The sequence below is a fragment of the Mesoplodon bidens genome, assembly GCF_964165515.1.
Source record: "Mesoplodon bidens genome assembly, chromosome: 10".
Lineage (NCBI taxonomy): Eukaryota > Metazoa > Chordata > Mammalia > Artiodactyla > Ziphiidae > Mesoplodon > Mesoplodon bidens.
Window position 1 is genome coordinate 71,860,106 of NC_138172.1, and position 16,951 is coordinate 71,877,056.

At 51.9% G+C, this 16,951-nt stretch overlaps 1 protein-coding gene across 5 annotated transcripts in view; it reads right to left on the reverse strand.

Moving 5' to 3' along the window:
- The window catches only part of MOCS1 (molybdenum cofactor synthesis 1), a 36,451-nt gene extending 24,548 nt beyond the window's left edge, over positions 1 to 11,903 (reverse strand). For 4 of the 5 annotated variants that reach the window (XM_081247746.1, XM_081247744.1, XM_081247743.1 and 1 more), the window contains exons 1-3: positions 11,698 to 11,903; positions 4,087 to 4,213; positions 2,475 to 2,642 (exon numbers count right to left, since the gene is read on the reverse strand). In XM_081247746.1, coding sequence (XP_081103872.1) covers positions 2,475 to 2,642; positions 4,087 to 4,213; positions 11,698 to 11,820 — 418 coding nt within the window. In that variant the 5' untranslated portion in view covers positions 11,821 to 11,903. Of the gene's footprint in view, positions 1 to 2,474; positions 2,643 to 4,086; positions 4,214 to 11,057; positions 11,186 to 11,697 lie in introns of those variants that run through there. The other variant, XM_081247745.1, reaches the window with a different exon arrangement.
- Positions 11,904 to 16,951: the final 5,048 nt, after the last annotated feature.

A 16,951-nucleotide genomic window follows, 5' to 3' on the forward strand; every position in this document is an offset into this window, starting at 1 on the left:
AACCGGCAGCCCCTTCACTCTGCGCCCCCGGGGTGGGGTCCCTCGAAACTCTCAGCTGGGAGGGCAGGACAAGTGCTTAGGAACATGCCCCTCCGCTTACCCCAGCCCTCCTTCCCTAATAGCCCCACCTGCCCTGGCCTTCGGGGTGGTTTTGCTCTGAAGAAGTACCCCTGCGGAGGATCAAAGGGGCTAGGCTGGGAGATGTCAAAGTGTTAGCAAGCACAGCAGCTGCCATTTGTCTTGAAGCACTGGGGGAGGGCTTGGGGGGGGTAGAGTTCCCACCCCCCCCACCCCTGCCCCATCAGTGCACACCCTTAAAGCAAGAGATAAATCCTCCCAAGTCAGTCACTGCAGCTGGGCCCTGTCCTAACCAGCATCTGAGTGATGATAAACCCTTGCCAGCCTCACGCTATCAGCCAGGACCAACAACCCAGGGCCATCAGAGCAGGAAAGCCTGGGAGGTGACCAGCACATAGATTAGGACACTGAGGCCCAGGGTGGGGCAGGAACCTGCACAAGTTCACACGGCCAGGGGGTGGAAGAGCCCAGAGCGGGAACAGGGCTGCCGCCTCTCCTGGCTCCCTGGCCTCGTACTAAGCAAGGTGGTGGCTTCCGTGGAGACTCTGCATCCTCCCGTCTGTGCTCAGTCACCCCTCTTTGACCAGCAGTGATCACAGGCTTGCCCACAGGCCCTGGACAGAGGGCAGATGAAGTGCCCTGACCGAGGGGGCTAGGGCCTGGCAGCCAGCCAGGTTTGGCCCTTTCCTGGAACCCAGGCTGCTTTTCAGGCTCTGAGCAGCTGCCTGAACAGGGGGTCAGGTCAACTCCCCTGGGCCAGCATGTGTAGCCTAGGAATGATGGCAGGTGATCGATGGGGGTGGGAGGGAGCTGGCCACAGGGAAGGAGGGAGGAAAGAGCTTGCAGGGGTCCCTGGGCCCCTCCTCGGGGCTCCCACAGCACCTGGGCTCCTCACCAGATGGCGGCAGGCTCCAGGGGCTGCTTCCGCCAATGGGCTGGGGGTCCCTGAAGGCAGGGCCTGCGGCTCACTCCCCTCTGGCGCCAGCACAGTGCCGGGCACGTAAGAAGGCATTCCAGAGAACATTTACTGGACCAGCAAGTGAGGCAGAGAGCTGGGGGCTGGGAGATCCCACCCTGAGCAGCTGGAGCCGGGGCCTCAGCAGTCAAGAACATGGAAACTTATTTTCCTCGGATTCCATCTTACAATTAAATGCTCATGGTTTCTGCCTGACCTCGGGGCTTAGAACCAGCATATGGCAAGAGGCTCTGCTGAGCCACACGCAGCACTCGCCACTACCTGGGCATTTCCTTCTCATTTCCTCCCAAGGTCCACCCTATAAGGTAGGTTACCCTCTCTGTCTGAAGGCTTAGGATGGACTTTGAAAGTTACTCAAGATATACTACTAGTATGAGGTGCAGCTGAGATTCACACGTGGACACGTCATCCTTCAGAGATCGTATTTTGAACCACCTTCACTCATCCAGCAAACACCAGTGAGCCCCAGCTGTGTGTCAGGTGCTTCCCTAGGTGCTCGAAACACAGCTATGAACAGAACCTGCCCAGCTCCGTGAGAGCTTTCATGCTAGTTAATGAGGAGACAGACAAAAACCAACCAAATAACACCACGTGGTAGAGTAGGATCGCCACACTGTTTCTGTTAAAAGGCCAGACAGTAAACACTTTTGGCTTTGCTGGCCATATGGTCTTTGTGGCAACTTAGCTCTGCAACAGGGGAGATATGTAAATGAGTGGGTGTGGCTATGTGCCAATAAAACTTTACTAATGGACAGTGAATTTAAAATTTCATATAATTTTCAAGCGCCACAAATGTTATTCTTTTGATTCTCTTTTCCAATCATTTAGAAATACAGAAACTATTCTTAGCTTGCAGGCCGCACACACACAGGTGGTGGCCCGGTTTTGGTCCATGGGCTGTACTGTGCCAACTCCTGGGAGACAGAGTAGCGGGGGTATGTGAGGGGGAATTTAGACAGAGCGGCCAAGGAGGTCTCCCCAAGGAGATGACACTGGAGCAGACCCCTGAATGAGGCAGGCAGGGAGCCCTGTGTTCCTGGCAAAGGGAACAGCATGTGCAAAGGCCCGGCAGCGTGAATGCAGCGGAGGATGGAGGCCAAGTGGCAGGAGAGAGGTCTCTGCGGTTGACGGGAACCAGATCACGCAGGCCTCCAAGCCCTGGTGAGGACTTTAGTCTAAATGTGACATCAAACCACTGGGCTCTGGCACTTACTAGCTTTGTGACCTTGGGCAAGTTATTGAACTTCTTTGTGCCTCAATTCTTTACAAAATGGGAATAATAATGGTATACCTGTCTCAGAAGGTGTAGGACTCTGTGAGCATAATGCCCGAAAGGAGTGTTAGCTTCTGATATTAATATTGGAGTCCAGCTGGAGGAGGCATGAGCGGGGAGAGGTGGTGACGACTTTTGTCAACTCACCCACGATGTCCACCACGTCCGGCCGAATGAGCGGCTCCCCGCCCGTGAGTCGGATCTTGTCTACGCCTTCTTTCACAAAGAGGCGGGCCAGGGTTAGGATCTCCTCTGTGGTCAGCAGGTCTGCCTTGGGGGTCAGAGGGACACCCTCCTCGGGCATGCAGTATTGACCTGAGGGGAGGGAGGGGACGTGGAGGAAGGAAGTGACTGCAGGAGTCAGGCTGTGATGCCACCAGTCCCCAACTCCCCCACCAGGCCACAAGTGTCTCCTGAATCCCACCCCAGCCGTGAGGAAAGACCCGGCCAAGTCTGAGGTGGCACAAACCCTAGGCCAGATTCTCTTTGGGGCTCACCACTCTCACCTACAAAATTTAACACCCCTTCCCCAACTGGCCTTGCTGTCCCTCAGGGCTTCAAGATGATAAATGAGGCTGACAGCTAGGCCTGGCTGGAGGCAGGGCAGGTCGAGACACTGGCCCCTCAGTGAGGGGCCGCTGGGCGGGGTCTGCCTGGAAGGCCAGGGCCCTGGGCCCATTCCTTCTGCCATCTTTCATCTCCTTCATTTCATCTGGTTTTGACAAACAGGGACCCTTCTCTGTGTGTCCTAAGGTGAAGGAGGCTGGGAGGTGCTCCCTGGCCTGGGCAAAGCTGCTCTCCTCTGTGGCTACACATGTTCTCACACCCAGTCTATCTCCTTCAGGTGATCATCAGTCCCATTTCACAGGTTGGAAAACTGAGGTACCGCCTGTTCAGGGCGAGGTAGCAGAAGGGGATAAATGAGGCGAGCCCTGGCCGGTGAGGGGGGCACCACCTCCTCCCATCAGTTCCCATGGTACAGGTTTAATCAGTACCAGTGGTCAGGATCCGATAGGGGGTCATTTAGTCGAATCAGTGAAGGGTCCAGAATTGGCCTTTTAAGATGGAACAGATTAGGTAACAACATCAGAACATCAGTACTGCACGTAATGAATACTGTTTGGTTAAACATTTACTACACATGCACGTATTTACTGGGCCATGAAGTAAATGTATTTCTTATTGTGAGCTACAGTGAGAGAAAGGAAGGAAGAAGAGAAGGAGGGAGGGAAGGAAGGCAGGACAGATGGACAAACACACTTAGGAAGTCCCTCCAGCGGTGGATCTGACCCAGAGCACTCCGCGTGGGGTTATGAAACAAGGAGTCCGTGTACTAGCCCCAGACAACTCGTCTCATGGGACTGGGGTTGGGGTATCTTTATAGCTGGCACTGCTGCCTATCTCACTTGTTTACACCGTCCAGCAGTCCCCATGCCACGTCCTGAACCGTGGGGACCGCAAGGAAACAGGAGGGAGGGGAAAGAGCCCTGAAGAGTGGGAGATCCCAGGCCAACCTCAATCCTGAACCCAACAGCAATTCTGTTCTCCAATCTAATCCCAAGTAGAACCCAGCTTCCAGGATCATAAAACTCACCCTTGACCCCTACCTTGCCCCTGAACCCCACCTGGCAAGCAAGGAAGAAGGGTGGGTGGAGTTTTCTAGAAAGAGGAATGGGGAGGATTGAGAAGGATTCCTAGACGGGGGGTGATTTCAGGGGCTACTGCAGCAGAGGGACAGGAGCCCAGGAGGGCGACTCACATCTGAGGTTGCACTTCTCCGTAAGGGAGATCCGCAGGTAGCTGTGGCGCCGGCCGAAGCTGTCAGTGAGGAAGGCAGAGAAGGGGGCTGCATGCTCCCTCAGGAACCGCCTCCGTCCAGACGGCACCTGCGACAACAGGGGCTGGGGGAGAGGTGCGAGGAGAGCCCCCCTGGGGAGAGCAAGCTCTCTCCCCTCGCCCATCCCCTCCCTCCTCTCTGACACCCACGCACACTGCTAGCCTTTCCATCCACGTGGGCTCCGCAGTGCTGGGGGTCTGGTATTCTCTTATTCACAGGTTGGGAAACAGGCCTGGATGGAAGGACCTGCCCCTCCAAGGTCCCAAACTCAGCCCAAGGGTGGAGGACCCCTGCAGGGGTGCAGCTGCCTACCGGCTGGGCAGCAAGGCACAGGGAAGGGCACTAATCCCCAGCCAGGCCCCACCTCCTCCCTGTTACCCCTCCCTCAAAGGAAGCCTATCCGGGAACAGCCATCTCTAGCATCTCTTGGATGGGTCACTGGGAGGGCAGGTGCCATTTGGCACCTGGCAACTACGCCACCAGACAAGCACATCCAGAAAGGAGGAGGGAGACAGCAGGTAGCTGAGAGGGAGGGTGGCCTGGGACACGGAAGCCACCTGTCCAACCCAGGCCTCCCATTCCTTACCTTGAGCTCAAAACAAAGTCGCTCACTGTGAGGGAGGGGGTGTCACACAAGCTGCCTCCCCCTGGTGGATGGGGGGCTCTCTGGGGCCTCCTCACCACCCAGGAGGACCCAACAGGCCACACCCCCAGGAGCAGCCGGGGGCCACGCCCAGCTGGGGAGGGTAAACCCATGCGGAAGGCTCCCCTCCCACAGAAGGCCTTGCGGGGAGGACAGCACACTAGGGGGACCTGCCGAGGGAACGAGGCCACCAGCCTCCAGGAAGGGAGAATGGAGGTGCCAGGATGGCCACCACACCAACCCCGCGCCCAGACTGCTTTAGTCCTTATCCTTCACCCACCCGTGGCCAGGAGAAAGGATTAAGGACCCATGGTTTGGGGTATAAGGGGAGGAGATTGCCCGAGGCTCCCCGAAAGGCCCAAACTCATCCTGGGGAGAGAAAGGAGGCAGCCGATCTCACCCCTTCCGAAATCTGAACTAGTTTGCTCTCTCTCCCCTCCCCCACCCCCCATTTAGAACACAGCCCTGGGTCATGACATGCTGATGAGATAACTGCTCCACAGAGGTTAACTTTGCAAGGCATCTTAAGGTTTCCAAAGAATGTTCTCTGTTCCATCCACATACCTAAAGGGATTATTTTAACCAACTCTTGAATGGGGTCCAAGAACACCCCTGGCAGAACCAGGATTCAAATCCAGGTCTTCTGATTCCAAGTTCTAAATTCCTTCCCCTAGTTGCATAGGGTGTGTCCAAGAAGGTACACGGGATGGTACATAGGGCAGGGAGAAGTCATTTCTCTAGAATCTTTAGAACAAAGAAATCATGACTGTGGTGGTCATCCCTGAGGTCTATGGATAAGGCTCTAGACTGGGGACACACTGGGAAGGTTCTCTAACTCCTCCAGGCCTGCTCTCCCAGCTGTTAAAAAGGAACACAGTTGTGGGCTAAGGTTGTCTTGCTGTAAAGGAGGGGGCTAGTCAGGACACTGGTAGGGAAACACCCAGGATTCTCATGATCTTGTAACCTAAGAAAGCAGGCCTCCAGCCCTCCTGAGGTCCAAGAAGAAGAAACATTTACTTCAGAGACCTCCTCAGCCCTGGCTACGTGTTAGAACCATCTGGGGAGTTGAAGAAACAAATTCTACTGGAGACCAGCTGAATTCAGATCTCCAGATGCTGTGTTTTTCACCTCTCTAGGTGATTCTAATGTATAGTCAAGGGCCACTGACTGACTCAGGAGGTAGAAGGGATACGAGAGAGAGCAGGGGGTGCTTCATGACTTTCCTGGGTCCATAAAACTGAGCTCGGTCTGCTCACCCCAAGACCGGTTTCCCACATCCTCTAAGAAACCCTGCTCACAGCCCCGTGACGAGAAAGCAGCCGTCATTTCTCTGAACTGCAGTCTGAAATAATAACAGTGTTCCTCCTTCCCTACTCACCCCACTGCCTTTCCACCAGTACCCTTGAGGGTGGGGCAGGGACGCTTCAGAATCACGTGTCCCATCCCGGGACTTCCCTGGTGGGGCAGTGGTTAAGAATCGGCCTGCCAATGCAGGGGTCACCGGTTCGAGCCCTGGTCCGGGAAGATCCCACACGCTGCAGAGCTACTAAGCCCGTGTGCCACAACTACTGAATCTGTGCTCTACAGCCCGCGAGCCACAAGTACTGAGCCCACACGCCACAACTACTGAAGCCCATGCGCCTAGAGCCCGTGCTCCACAACAAGAGAAGCCACGGCAATGAGAAGCCCACGCACTGCAATGAAGAGTAGCCCCTGCTTGCCGCAACTAGAGAAAGCCTGCGTGCAGCAACGAAGACCCAGTGCAGCCAAAAAAATAAATAAATTTATTTTAAAAAAAAGAAGAGTCCCATCCCCATCGGCCACCACAGTCCAGGAGCTCAGACACCTGGGAATCGGCAGCTATTCACAAGTCAGTGATTTGTTAGTCCCCCCAGACCTCACCTCCTCACTTGCCAAGATGCCCTCCTCACCCTAATCTTCACACCCTGGGAGAGGTGGCTGGGTGAGGGAGGAACGAAAATAAAGCCCGGAATAGGGAGCAAGTGAGAGGACCAAGGAGCATGACTCAGCAGAAAGCAGAGAGGGAGCCGAGGAATGGGGCAACCCGGAATGGAATTAGGCCCTCTGTTCTGGCCACGGGAGGGGCAGGCCAGATTTCACTTTTGAGACCTGCAGTGACCTTATCTAGATTCGTTCAGACTCTGTACAGCCAGTAGCTGACGCAGCCTCCTAAACTCTCCCTCTCTCTCTCTGTCTCTGTCTCTCTCTGTCTCTATGTCTGTCTCTGTCTCTGTCTCTCTCTGTCTCTCTCTATGTCTGTCTCTGTCTCTCTCTCTCTCTGTCTCTCTGTCTCTATGTGTCTCTCTCTCTGTCTCTCTTTCTCTGTCTCTCTCTGTCTCTCGCCCTCTCTCCCTGCCAGGATTGCAAACTCCTCACTTGGGTATTAACACACCTCATCCCTGCCTCCTCTCTCCTCCAACACTGCATGCCCTACTTTCCTTCTTCCGTTTTTTTTCTTCCCTTTAAACTCCCTGGAGGAAAAAATATCAGCAGCAGTCAAAGGAGCCCAGAATCCTGGGAGAATTACTGGGCAGATGAGACGGCAATGCCTCTTGCCCGGGAGGGGCTAGGACATGTCAGAAGTAGAACACCCTTAGGTGCTCACATTCCCCAGCCCCGGCCTGGACCAGGCTGTTTCCCCGGGGTGGGAAGCCTTCCTGCCTGACTCTGTTTCCCGGTGTCATAGCAGGTGTCGAACCACTGTGTCAATGAACAGACAGGCAGGTCCCTAATCCAGAGGGAAAGGTGGTGCGTGGAAAACCCAGTTACACTGGGGTTGCCATTTATTGCTAGGCTGGTCTCTACTGTCAAAATGGTTTAGCCTCGTACAGTGGTTCTCAGCTTTTGTTACACATCAAAATCACCTGAAGACCTTCTAAGACGTGCTGATGCCAGAGCCCCAGCCCAAAGATTCGGACTCAACTGCTCTCTGGGATGGGGCCCTAATGGTTTGTCTGAAACGTCCCTGTTCAGCTCTGCAGCCCAGGCTGAGAACCACTGGCCCTGCCACACCGGGACCCAGTGCCATTTTAATCCGGGGTGATTTCGGTTCTGAGCATAGGTTTTGGGAGCAGGTAAACTTGAATTAGAAGCCTGGCTCTGTTACCAACTAGCTGTAGAGCTAGTTGCCTACCATTCTCTAAGCCTTAGCTTCCTCGTCCATAAAGTGTGGACAATGATTCTACCTAACTCAACCGGAGGAGTCCCTGTCACACAGTAGGTGTTCAGGAAGTGACTGCTCCCATTCTCTCTCTTTTTTTTTTTTTGCGGTACGCGGGCCTCTCAGTGCTGCGGCCCCTCCCGTTGCGGAGCACAGGCTCCGGATGCGCAGGCTCAGCGGCCGTGGCTCACGGGCCCAGCCGCTCCGCGGCATGTGGGATCCTCCCGGACCGGGGCACGAACCCATGTCCCCTGCATCGGCAGGCGGACTCTCAACCACTGCGCCACCAGGGAAGCCCCCATTCTCTTAATCTAACTCCTACTTACAAATATGCGTTCGTCATGTATCCATGGAGGGGCACTGTGTGTGTGTGCTGTGACTAGTTTTCCCACTCCCGTCCGCTTCCCTCGTCTTGCAAAGCCCTCCTGAGGGGCCAAGGCTGGGGCTTCAGACCTTCTGTCACACCACTCAACACAGGACAAGTGGGGTCTGAGCTTCCCAAGAACCACAGATACTAGTGCTACAACCAGGAACTAGGCAGCCTACCACATGCTACTGGTGATATCTCGTCTACCAGCCCAGTGCAGACTGGGATGGAGTGGGGAAGAGTGATAGGAAGGAGGTAGTTAAGGGAGGGACCCTGCCCTCAAAGTGCCTTCTCTAATATTCACTAAACTTGGGCCTTTGATCTGAATGATAAAGGCCAACCCCCAAACAGCTCTGGAGTGTAGACACTAGAAGAGCAGGAGAAAAAGAGCACAGGCCAAACCCAAATATCAGTGGCCCTGATTTACCTGCTCTTTGGGAGGATGTATACCCAGGGTGGCTCAAAATTAATCTCTATTAAATGAGGGGACCTGGCAAAGTGCCCAGCCCCAGGCTTTGACCTCCGCTCCCCCTCCAGCCCTACCCTAAGTGTGAGGTCTTCACACCTGTGGCTCCCAGCAAGGATAAGTCACACTTCACTGAAACAAAGCTGTTGAGGAGCTGGGCAGGTTGCAAGTCCAGGCAGCCCCCTGAAAAGTCTCCTTTCCTTCCGCGTGTGACTGCCCCGCCCCGGCCCTCCTCATGTACCAGTCCCTTCCTGCACAACCCTCTCCCACGTGTGTTCTCTCCAGCCCCCTGAACAGCTGGGTGCCTTTGCCTGGCACAGAGTCATCCTTTCCCCTGCCCCTGCCCCAAGGAAGCAGACCCAGGACCTGAGGCCAGCCCCTTGTCGTCCCAACAAAGCCTGCACGGAGCCTGAGAGGGAGAAAGAAGGGTGTAGTGCTTGCAACTGGGGAAAGCCCTCTCTTGCTGCCCCAACCAGGCCGGAGGGAGCTGTCTCCCCTACCCGCCTCCCCTTTCCACCTGCAGAAGCTCCTCGATCTGCCCCGGGACCAAGCCCAATGCCCCCATCCACTGTCCTCACAGCCAGCTCCCTCCCCTCACTGCACATCTCTCCCACACCTACACCCCGACACACAGACAACACCCAGGGGCTTTCCCCGTCTCTCCAAGCACTTCCCATCCCAAACCAGACCTCAGGGCCCCGTGTAGGGTATGGGGAAAGGCACCCTACAGGAAGGGAAGGGAGGACAGGGCTTCCAGATGGCCCCACCCCTGCTCCTGCCAACTGGCAAGCTGGGTGGATTGGTTGAACATACCTCTGAGATTCTCCTAAGGATATTCTGTGCCCTCCCCCACTGCGTACAGATGGGCTAGTCCATCCCACTGGTTTTAAAGACAGGAAGAGAGGGGAAGAGACAGGCCCCGGAGCCAGGTCAAACTGGGGGCAAAGTGAGCATGAAAGCTTGGGGCTCCCTGTCTAGTGCTCTGTCACGTGCACCCTCACCAGATCTGTTTGAAACAGCCAAGAACTACCTGCTAACTCTCCTGCCTGCAGAGCACCAGCTAAGCACTGTACCGAGAAAGGCAGGGGAGCACCCAGCACCCAAGGAGCAACCTGTCTGCTGAGGATAACCCTTGTGGGGAATGTCCAGGGTGGGAGGTCTGTGATCAGATAGTTGACAGAATGACTATCCTGAGTGTCCAGGTGGGAGGGGACTTAGGGGACACAGTATGTGGCCATGGCGGCAAGCATAATAATTGCAACAAACATGTGCAATACACATGCACAGCATGTACATGTGCCAGGTTTTGTTCGAAGTATATATATATATAAATTATGTTAACTCCTTTAAGCCCTATAACCACCTTATGAAGTAGACACTGTTATTCCCATTTTACAGAGGAGACCACTGAGGCACTGAGAAGACTTGCTCAAGTTCACACACCTAGTAAGTGGTAGGGCTGGGATTCAAACTGAGGCATTCTGAGTCCACCTTCTTACCTGCTAACTCTACCTGTCCTCATGGTGTAAAGGAAAGGGTAAGAGCAGCCTCTCTTCTACTCTCCCCACAGAAAAGAAGCAGGAGCACAAGTGCTAGAGTTTGAGCTCCGGTTCCCTTACTTTACAGCTCAGGGACTCCAGGGAAGTTAACTGCCATGAGCACCCTCACCTGAAAATACAAACTCTACTCACTTCACATGGTTTATTGTGAGGACTGAGAGAGACCACGAATGAAGCCAATTAGCACAGGATGAAAGGTACAAAGTAAATTAGGGGCAAGGGGGAGAAGAAACTTCCCTTTTCCTGAATTCTTTAAAGATCTCTCATCTTTGCTTTCCCATTTTTCCCTCCACGAAGTTCAGAGTTGAAGGATACTGACAAACTTCTCCACCTCCCAGAAACGGGATCTGCTTATCTGAGGATCCCGGGGGTGGGGGGAAGGGAGGATCAGATCTGGAGAAAACAAGTCAGGCTGAGGCCCTCCCCTTGATTGAGCAACAGCAGGTGCATGATCTGATGAATCCCAGAACCTGAAGCCCTGAGCCAGGAGATGGGAAAAGAATGACCAGATCAGCCTAGAAAAGGTGTAACCAAAAAAGAGATGCTTCTCCCCAAATGATTCCCTGACAACATGGGCAAAACAAATTTAAAACTTCTTATGCCGGAAACCCCTCTGAGATGCTGTTAAGGACTGAGGGGGGCTATCCCAACCCTAAAGAGATAGCAGAGTCCCTAACCTGCAAGAGCCCAGGTCCTGACTCCATTATGCTCTAGAAAGAGACTGAACCCTCCTAAGGGAAATGAAGATGAAACAAAAAGAGTCAGTGAAGGACGGGTCACACAACCCTGTGACTACAAAGTGACAATTGACTACTGGCAGCACCAAGGTGACATTTTTAGTCAGTGCCACACTATGAACTGGGGTGTCACAAAAACACCTGATCACACACAACCTCCACTGGGGGGCAGGGAGGAAAATGTTTAAAGAAGAGGTTGGGTGTGAAGCAGGGCTGAAAGGGGTACTAATAATATCTCATTGGTCCCAGAGTCCTGCCGCCTGCTCCCCCATCTCTAGGAGTCACTCAGACCTGGAAGGGGGTTGCACGGATGGGTGGGCAGGGAGATTTTTAAGCCAGACCCCAAGGAGCGCCCCACCCCGCCACCCCTCGTTGGGATACCGGGTGAGACTGGGCAGTCTATCTAGAAAACATCATTCCACTCCTCTCCCCACCCCTAAATAAGCGCTGAGGAGTTCCTCGCTGAGGCGGACACCCCTCCCAGAAGCAGCTACCGCGGACGGGCCGGGGTGCTTCTGGGCATAAGGTGCAGCTGCCAGGCCACCCCCTCCCCAAGAAAGTGTGGATGCGGGAGGCTCACCGCCACGGCAGGGTGGGAGGGCTCCCCGGGGTGCGGCTGCGTCACCGGAGCGCCCGAGCTGCAGCTCCGGACGCTGGACCTCAGGACCCGCCGCAGCAACCGGGACACTGGCTGGGCCGCCATGAAGCCTGTCGGGCAAGGCGAGACTACACTGGGTAGCCGGCTTCGGGAGCACGCTAGCCCGGGACTCGCTGCCCCGGGTCCTCCCGGCAGGGGCGTGGTGGGGGCGGGGCCCGACCAGCCAATCGGTGAGGGCGCCGTGCCGCGCGGCCTTCTGGGAGTTGTAGTCCACACCCTTTGCTCCTATGCCAGGAGGCTAAGTGTTCTAGGCCTTGCAAAGCACAAGTTCAAACTCACCCAGAGATCTTGAGTCTTTTCCTACAGGCAGCTCTGGACTTTGTGCCAGTCACACCACGACCTAAGTGCTTTAGAGCCAGGTGAATGCAATTTAAGGAAGTACCAAAAAAGTGGATTATCAAGATAAATAATTTTTTTTTTTTTTTTTTTTTTGCGTTACGCGGGCCTCTCACTGTCGTGGCCTCTCCCGTTGCGGAGCACAGGCTCCGGACGCGCAGGCTCAGCGGCCATGGCTCACGGGCCCAGCCGCTCCGCGGCATGTGGGATCTTCCCGGACCAGGGCACGAACCCGTGTCCCCTGCATCGGCAGGCGGACCCTCAACCACTGTGCCACCAGGGAAGCCCAAGATAAATACTATTTTAATGCAATGTTTTAAAAAGTCAGGGACTTCCCTGGTGGCGCAGTGGTTAAGAATCTGCCTGCCAATGTAGGGCATATGGTTCGATCCCTGGTCCGGGAAGATGCCACATGCCGCAGAGCAACAAAACTACTGAGCCTGCGCTCTAGAGCCCAACTCCTGAGCCACAACTCCTGAGCCCGCATGCCACTGCTACTGAAGCCCGGGCACCTAGAGCCTGTGCTCTGCAGCAAGAGAAGCCACTGCAATGAGAAGCCCACACACCAACGAAGAGCAGCCCCAGCTCACTGCAATTAGAGAAAGCCCCTGCGCAGCAACAAATATGCAACACAGCTAAAAAATAAATAAATAAAAATTAAAAAATAAATAAAAAAATAAAGTCAGAATCAATGCAAAAATTCTATAATGAACAAAATATCAATATTTTATATAAAAACAATAACATCCTGCATGTTTACGACTTACCTAACTCCCTTCACTGTTGTCTAGGCCCTGATTGTAGGATGGTCAGCTCCCTCCTTCAAGATACACTTCTCCAGGGACTTCCTTGGCAGTCCAGTGGTTAACACTCTGCACTTCCACCACAGGGGCTATGGGTTCCACTTCTGGTAGGGGAACTGAGATCCCACATGCTTTTTTTTTTAACCAAAAAAGTTAAAAAAAAAAAAAAAAAGATGCACGTCTCCAACTGTGCCCCCAAAGGAAGCTAACAATCTTGGCCTCTCTGTTTAAAAAAGTATATAGCAAGAAGTCATAAAATGAGTGGATATCATCTTTGGAATGCTTCCTACACACCAAACACCATGCTAATGACATGGAGGAACCTTAAATGCATATCACTTAATACTTACAATAATCCTACAGTTACTAGAATGTCAATTTTGCAACTTAGGAAACAGAAGCTTAGAGAGGTTGGGTAATTTTCCCAAAGTCACCTGGCTGATAGGTGGCAAAACTGGGGTTTAAACCCAGGACAATATGATTCCTAAAGTCAAGATTCAGTATGTATCAGGAATTGGGAGGGGTGCGGGGTATCCCTTTCTCTCTCTCAAAAACAAAGAGCTATAGTCTTTAAGGTTTTTCATGGAATGCACACTCAGTAATGAGTCTACGTACTAAGAATCCTAGGCTCAAATAGGCCTATCTGTTGTATCCAAAACTATCACCATGGAATTGCAAGAACCAAACACTGAATAACATCATGGGAAACTCACCTTTAGTCTGATGCTAAAATCCTAGCTTTTCTGAAAGTCTCATTGCGTTTGTACAAGTCAGTTGTAGTCAGTTATCTTTTCCTTTCCACTAGTCTATCAATTCTTCAAGACCAGGATCTACATCCTTCTTTCTTATTATACACTTGGCAGCTAGTATCTTTCAGTCAAAGTTCAGACAATACATGCAGGGGGTGAGAGTGTGTCTGAGTACATTTGAGACAGTAAGACAGGCCTCACAGAAGTCTATTTGCAAAGGGCCCAAGGACCATGGAGGACTGTTCAAGCTCTGTCCATGGCTAAGTTGGATGCCTGTCTTCCCTCCCCCACCCCCCATCCCAAAGGATCCAGGACAAAACTTGGAAACAACCAAGATGTCCTTCAGTAGGTAAATGGGTTAATAAACTGTGGTACATCTAGACAATGCAATATTATTTCAGTGCTAAAAAGAAATGAGACATCAGGCCATGAAAAGACATGGAGGAACCTTAAATGCATATCACTAAGTGAAAGACACCAATCTGAAAAGGCTCCCTACTGTATGATTCCAATTACATGACATTCTGGAAAAGGCAACACCACGGAGACAGGAAAAAAATCAGTGGTTGCCAGGGCTTAGTGGGAAGGGATGAATAGGTGGAGCACAGAGGATTTTTAGGACAGTGAAGCTACTCTTCGTAATATCACAGTGATTGTACAGATCATTATTCATTTGTCCAAACACACAGAAGGCACAACACCAAGAATGAACCCAATTGTAAACTATGAGCTTCAGGTAGTTGTGTTGTGTCAATGTAGGTTCATCAGTTGTAACAAATGTACCACCCTGGTGCGGGATGTTGATAGCCAAGAAGGCTGTACATGTGTGGAGGCAGGGAGTGTGTGGGAAATCTCTGTAGCTTTTTCTTAATTTTTCTGGAACCTAAAACTTCTTTAAAAAATAAAGCCTTTATTTAAAACAATCCAGGATTGGTTTTCTGGGCATATGCCTGTCACTGCCTCTCTCTCATAATAGAAGCCTCAAGTATCCAGCCCTCTATACTCATTCAGATCTCTCCTCACTCTATCAGTAGCTGTGGACTCTCTTTGCAAATTTAGGCATTTTAATTAAGCAATGAAATTTTTTAAAGTTTTGGAAAATATTGTTTCAACAATTCCTATAATTTCTCCTCTTTTGGACCTTGTTCACGATGTTCTCCATTTGCCTCTCCAGACCCACTCCCTGACCCTCCCCACCCTGCTCTGGGGACTAGGACATTGACGTCTACCAACTGCTTGGATGGCATCATCCAGGCACCCTTGCCTCTGGTTTCCAGATGGATCTGGCTAGTAGGAGGCATAGGCAGGAGATTAGGGAACAGAAAGAGAAGTCAGAGTGTTTATTTCTCCTGCCTGTTTTGCTGTTGTTTGGCACTGACTATGGTTTTCTACAACTATACCTGGCATTGCATGGCCCTTCTACCATGAGTGCAGCTCTCATCAGGTCCAACAACACCATTTCTAGCCATTACCCTTCAGGTTTGGGGGCGGGGGTTGGCTTTCCTCTGTGGATGGTCACAGATGCCTCAACATCCGTGGGCACTCTAACTCTGCCCACACCTCAAAAAAATGGTCCCTTCAGAAACCCCAGCTAAGTGTGCTGTCTGTTTCTTGCTGGTTCCATGACTGATAAAGGATTCAAGGACTTCTCCCTCCCGTAGTACCCTAGATTCACCCTTGTTGACAGTGGTAATTACAACAGAGTAACGCCACTGAGCCACCAGGGAAGTTCCTGTGCCTCATCTTATATTTAATAATCCAGCAAAATCCTATTTAATTGATTTTTCACAACCACCATCCTGTGCAGTACATAAGACAGGCCAGTTTACTTTTGAAAATCGAAGAAGTTATTTGCCCAAGGTTAGGCAGTGAACTTGCCAGTGAGGATAGGCAGCCAGATCTTCCTGCTGCCAAGCCAGGCCTCTTCCCAGTCTAGCACCTGTCTTATTCACAGATGCTTGCCCCTCCTTGACTGCTCTAGGAAGGGAACATGTCACATGCAGTGTTCTCAGCCCAGCCAATTTTGGCTGTGTCCCAAACGAGCAAGAAACACCTTCTGAGGGGTTTCTAGAAATAACATCCTTTGATACTCTTTGTTTCATTTCTCCACCCCGATAATTATCACAACTTAATTTAATAAGCAGCAATCATATAATCCAGACAGTGGGACTTGATTTGGCTTGCAGAAGAAGCAGGTTTGAGTAAGTGGATCTGATTGTCTTTGGGGAATTAGAGGCTGTTTTCTAATTCAAAGGAAGAATGAAGAGGGAGGTGCTTTCTTTTAAATACATGGACCTTAACATAGTGAACTCCAACTCTGCAGATTTGAGTAGAATAAAGTCAAGTGTAATATCATCCCTTGCCTCCTAGGCTAGTGGGAGGGAAATCAGTCAGAGGGGTAGATGTCCAGACCTCTCTTTCATCCTGCCCTCTGCTCCCCTGCCAGTGTTTTCCATGGATAGAAACCAAACAGAAGCCCGAGGGCAAGGGTCCATGGAATCAACCACTTACAGCAGAGAACGGGGCAAAAAGAGGTGGAAAATGATCCCAGGTAAGGGTGGAGCAAATGGAGAACAAACAACCCAGAATTCTACTAATACAGATATCAAAGGGCATTCCTTTCCTGTAATGGGGCTAGGCAATATCTTTAAAGAAATAGTAACTTGGAGAAATTCATACTTATTAATTATCCTTTGCTGTGTCACAAGTTACCCCAAGTGTAGTGGCTTGAAACAAACATTTTCCCACACAGTTTCTGAGGATCAGGTCTCTGGCTTGGGTATCCCATGAGATTTCAGTCAAGATACCCACAAGAGCTGCAGTCAGGCTTCAACTGGGGGTGGAGGGTCCAAGTCCAAGATGGCTCACTCACACGGCTGTTGGCTGGAGGCCTCAGTTCCTCACTGGCTGTTAGCAAGAGGTTTCTGTTCCTGGTCTTGTGGGCCTCTTCAAAGAACTACTCACAACATGGTAACTGGATTCTCCCAGAGTGAGTGATTCAAGAGAGAACAAGGAGGAAGCCACTTATCTTTCACAAACTGCCCCCAAAAGCCTAATACCATCACATTTGCCACATTCCATTTGCTAATGTTCCTAAATTCAGCCCACATTGAAGGGGAAGGGAACTAGTTTCCACCTTTTGAAGTGAGGAATATTTAAGAATTTATGGACTGATTTTGAACCACCATACACTCAGAAGGAGATCTGGAGGAGAAAGAGTTCAGAGTGATCTCACAATAGTGATGAAGGGCCATATTTATATATATGCCTTCTGAAATATAAGCCCTC